General features: G+C 41.8%; 1 protein-coding gene across 3 annotated transcripts in view; it reads left to right on the forward strand.

The window, feature by feature from the left end:
• LOC121379056 (calcyphosin-like protein) overlaps positions 1 to 5023 on the forward strand; it is a 45794-nt gene extending 40771 nt beyond the window's left edge. For all 3 annotated transcript variants that reach the window (XM_041507509.1, XM_041507510.1, XM_041507511.1), the window contains one exon: positions 4114 to 5023. In XM_041507509.1, the coding sequence (XP_041363443.1) occupies positions 4114 to 4358 (245 nt within the window). In that variant the 3' untranslated portion in view covers positions 4359 to 5023. The remainder of the gene's footprint in view (positions 1 to 4113) is intronic.
• The last annotated feature ends 379 nt before the right edge of the window (positions 5024 to 5402 follow it).

Raw genomic sequence — 5402 nt, forward strand, 5'->3', positions numbered from 1 at the left:
TCTCTCGTTCAGACGGATCCGTCTTCTCAAAATCTGTATTTCAACACAGCACTACACCTTCAACGTCTATCGACTGTCAATCTAGGGGTTTTCTTGACGGGATGCAACCAATCTCGTCCCTTTAAGCTGTGCACCCAAACGGCCTTAACGAGGCCACTCGCGTGGACATATCGATCGGACTTTAAACTTTTAGATCTGCGTTCAAAATTTTATGTCTTAATTACTTTTTTTTTACAAATATTATTAAATAGTCCGATCCTCTCTTCTTTCTCTTATTTAATTTTGGACTGTCCTTCTAAAATGCTCCAAATTATATAAATATTCGGCCGAGCAGTCAATTCTTTTTATTTTTGGCTTGTAACCTTTTTATTTTTTTTATTTATTCTATTAACTTTTTTACTAATTGCTATTTTCAAAATTCTGCCCATTTTCACCCCCCCCCCCCCCCCCCCATCCCGAGTCAGGCCGCTGATCTTATCGGAGGTCGGAGTCGGGATGGGCGTGTATGGGCACGTTAAACTAGTTATCATCATCATCATCATCACGTCATATCGCTATGATGACAAACTAAACTAGTCGATCACTTCACTGTATGATATTCAAATGTTATTATGCTCAGACTGGTTTTGTGTGGAATAATTGTCGAATGAAACAGTTGAATGTTCCTTGTGTAATGCTAGTCTCTAACTACTAACTATCAGGACGACGTTGTCCAACTCGACAGTTGCTTTGTAAGTTCCCTTCACTCCCGAATTTCGACGGCTGCGCTCAGATTAACAACTAATCTGTCGTAGGAGTTGTATACGACGAGAAACGAGTTGTAAGAAAGAAAGAAATGTTTTATTTAACGACGTACTCAACACATTTTATTTACGGTTATATGGCGTCAGACATATGGTTAAGGACCACACAAATATTGAGAGAGGAAACCCGCTGTCGCCACTTCATGGGCTATTCTTTTCGATTAACAGCAAGGGATCTTTTATATGCACCATCCAACATACAGGGTAGTACATACCACGGTCTTTGATATACCAGTTGTGGTGCACTGGCAGGAACGAGAAATAGCCCAATGGGTCCACCGACGGGGATCGATCCTGGACCGACCGCGCATCAAGCGAACGTTTTACCACTGGGCTACGTCCCGACCCCGAGTTGTAAGAGTGCACGCACTAGCAACTGGACAGTCGTAGTAGTCGTGAGATCGGTGAGTTGGTCAACTTCGTCGTGACAGTTGGTAGTCTGATACTAACATAATAGGACGTGGAAATTGTATACGACGAGAATCGAATTGTAAGAGTAATCAGACTAACAACTGGACAGTCGTAGAAATCGAGAGATCAGCGACTTTGCGAACTTCGTCGTGACAGTTGGTAGTCACATACTAACATAAGACTAACATAGTGCTGTATCATTTCCAGCGCTCGCACTGTTTACCACTGACACGTTTAAGCACGCTATATGTGAAGGACAACAACAGCAATTCCTCACGCCTCATTATTACTGACATCCGACAGATTCTGTATAGATTATTCCTCCCTAGACTGGTGCTTCGTGTCTAAAGTTAAATGTATGTGATGTGATGACATCCGACAGATTCTGTGTAGAATTCTCTCTCGTTAGACTGACGGTACCAGTCAAATTGACTGCAACAGCCATCGTGAACATGCCGCTGATGAAGTATGGCGAATGATGTTAAGGCCCGTGGGGTGTATTTCAAAGTGTGTGAGGGGGAGGAGGGGAGGCACTGTCAGTCCAAGAGTCTGGATGATAAAAATACATGCATTTGAAGGCCCGCGAACTTGTTGCGGGGATGGGGGCGATCCAATTTTTTTTATTTTTTATTTCAGTACATTATTTCCAGCCTTCTTAATAGAATAGCAAACGAAAGTGTGTGTGTTTGTGTTGGGGGGTGGGGGGTGGGGGGATGTGGTGGTGGTGGACGCATGGCAGTACTGTATACAGTTAAAGTTAAAGTATATTTGGTTTAACGACACCACTAGAACACATATTGGATAAGTACTGTCTGTATACATATTAATTTTAGGTTCATTAAGAAGAATGACGTATCTGACACCCATCCACCCACCCACCCCAAAAAAACCCACAACAACAACACCTACCGATTGGCGCCGACTCGATAGTCACGTCGGCGTTCATCGGTAGATATGTGCAGGGCATAAGTCGCGTCTAATCTCCTGTTTCCCCCCGATTAGACTGCCGCGTCGGCTGGTGTGTGCAGGCGCACATTTTCAGTCTACTGCCGACTCGACAGTCGAGTTGGCGTTAATCGCTAGGTGTGTGCCAAGCATTAGGAACAAACTAATGCTGCAAGTTTCTAAACGTTGGTGCCATTTTTTCTCTCAAAATAGCTGCAGCTGTACCTAATGACTTCAAATTCCTACAGCTTGTTTAGTTTTTAAGCTAGAAATTTCATTTTTATACCACCTTAAATTATATAGTATTCTCTTTGATAGGTGCCTATCTATTTGTTTTTAGAAAAAATGTCTTATTTTGAGTCTTGTCACATTTTGTTAAGCACTGATACTAGATTTTAAATATTTACTGTCTGCAAATTAAAACAAGTGTGGTGGGTATCGTTAAACGAACATTTTGTTCGGGGCGGACGTAGCCCAGTGGTAAACCGTTCGCTTGATGCGCGGTCGGTTTAGGATCGATCCCCGTCGGTGGACCCATTGGGCTATTTCTCGTTCCAGCCAGTGCTCCACAACTGGTGTAACAAAGGCCGTGGTATGTAATATCCTGTCTGTTGGATGGTGCATATAAAAGATCCCTCGCTGCTAATCGAAAAGAGTAGCCCATGAAGTGGCGACATCAGGTTTCCCCTCTCAATATCTGTGTGGTGCTTAACCATATGTCTGACGCCATATTACCGTAAATAAAATGTGTTGAGTGCGTCGTTAAATAAAACATTTCCTTGTTTATAGTTCGTGAGGTACGCCCAATCTACACTAACACACTGGTAAACTAACGGTTTACGGAATGTTTCGCATCTACAAAGCAGACGGAAGATAATGCATGCTGCCTGGAACCAAAGAACAAAGCAGTCTATATATATAAACAACACTAATCCAGGCTGGAGATGTGGGTTTTTTTTTATAGAAGCCTTAAGGTTTTCGTGTTCAGCGTAACACGTGTATATCACGTGCGCTATGCGATGAGTGGTAGCATTCCTGTACGTTTCTGGTAACAAAATGTTTGGACGAATTCAAACTGAACGTACAAAATTACACAGGTGAATTCATCGACTTATCAGTTTGATCGCCAGATTGGTCTCTTCATCATATCTCTTCTAACCAGTGCACCACGACTGGTGTATCAAAGGCCGTGGTATGTGCTATCCTGTCTCTGGGATGGTGCACAAAAAAGAACCCTGGCTACTAATGGAAAAATGTAGCGGGTTTCCTCTCTAAGACTATATGCCAAAATTACCAAGTGTTTGATAGCCAATAGCCGATGATTAATAAACCAATGTACTCTAGTAGTGTCGTTCAACAAAACAAACTCGTCGATATATCGGTTTGATCGCAATATTGATCTCCTCATGATATTTTGATGAACTTATCTCCCCTTTCCCTCCCCCTTCCTCACTCCCTCCATTCTTCAAACTCCTGATCCTTCAGTCCATTCATACATCTGAACGACAATAAAGTAATACGTGATCAGGGTCGTATCTCTGCACAATACAGAATCGAATGGGCAGTTGACAAAACAGTGGTTGACTTCATGAGTCTCTATCCAGTGCCTCCAGGACAGCCCCCCCCCCTCCCCAGGAGATCCACCATTGGAGACCTCATCCCGCCCGTCTGTCCGTCAATCAATCAATCTGTTAATTCGATCTTAGCCCATTTACCATACATTCATCCATCCGTCCGTCCGTCCGTCAGTCCGTCCGTCCGTCCGTCCATCCATCCTTCCCTCCTTCCTTCCTTCCTTCCTTCCATCCATCCATTTATTTTCAAACCTTTGCATTCAAATATCGGAGTGTTTAAATAACCGGTATTTCTGTTTTACCATTTTACATATTTTATTTTTAAGCATTGACAAAACGTACTATATATTTAATTGTAATCGCTTTCTGTACCGTTCCAGTTGTCTACGCAGCGAATGCACGGAGACACCCGAAGTACCTATCCGGAGAATGGACGGAAGAAGACACATTACGTCACTTCCTGGACAGCATCGACACCCCCGGATGTCCCGATGGAAAAGTGACTCGTGAGGAGTTTCTCAATTACTACGCTGGTGTGAGCGCCACTGTTGACGACGACTGTTACTTTGACCTAGTTATGAGGTCATGCTACAACCTGCCACCCAGGAAAACAACAAACAGTTAATTTTTGACTTGTTATCGGTTAGAATCGGTCTGAGCAGTCGATTTATCGATACAGGGGCCGATATAAAGCGCATCACGGCCCCCAAAATTCAGATCATCCTGCAACAGCAATTAAGTACAAATAATAACAAAGTACTTGTATATACCTGATAATGATAAAAACAAAATTCCATTACAGGTCAATTTTTCAACAGCTTTTTGCGACGGCTTTGCCGATTGCCGTCGTGGATTTGGAGGGCTGCAGCTAAATATTACATGTAAACTATCTGATGAAATTCATATTCTTACAATCAAACATTTGGCATTTGGGATACAGTTTGCCATGCCATACCAGCCTATATCGAAGTAAAGTCTAGGTGCCCGTTCCACGGACCGTTCTTTGCACTAAGATTGTCTTAAGTGCATAATTACCTTATGCACTTACGGTGATCTTAGCAGTAAGATCACTTCGTGTGACGGGGCCCAGGTACATTCATCCCGGGCATAGCCTCTGACAGGAAACATTTGGGCTTGTTTTTTTGTGTGTTTTTTTCTTTCTTTAATGCAAGTTTGAAGTGAATGGAATTTGGACTAAACATTTATTAGCAAGAAGCCAAAAAAAAAGAAAGAAAGAAAAGAAGCTCATGTCTGTTAAAGAAAGAAAAAAAGATTTACAGCCAAAGATATCAGATCTGTGCAATTTAAACGGACTGCCAAGTCAAAGTGCATCGGACTACTGATAAAAAAATAAAAAAAACATAATGTTTTTGAAGCATTGCCAAATAGTTTTAAAGTCCGATAAAAGCCAAAGGTACTTACGGAGATAAGTTTAGAAACAGTTCATAGAGTTGGCTTTACTGAAAGATAAAAACAACAACAACCTAAGATGTTTTGAGATTTTGTGTACATATTCTGATTATCTGATCAACAGATATCGCTGCTACATGCACTAGAATAACGCATAATGGTATATTTAGAAACTGTGAATTTGCAGCTTGAGGTTATGATAATCGAGATAGGGGCAAATAACTGTGCATTATCTAGCATTAAATATTATATTAATACT

This window comes from Gigantopelta aegis, chromosome 8, assembly GCF_016097555.1.
Source record: "Gigantopelta aegis isolate Gae_Host chromosome 8, Gae_host_genome, whole genome shotgun sequence".
NCBI lineage: Eukaryota > Metazoa > Mollusca > Gastropoda > Neomphalida > Peltospiridae > Gigantopelta > Gigantopelta aegis.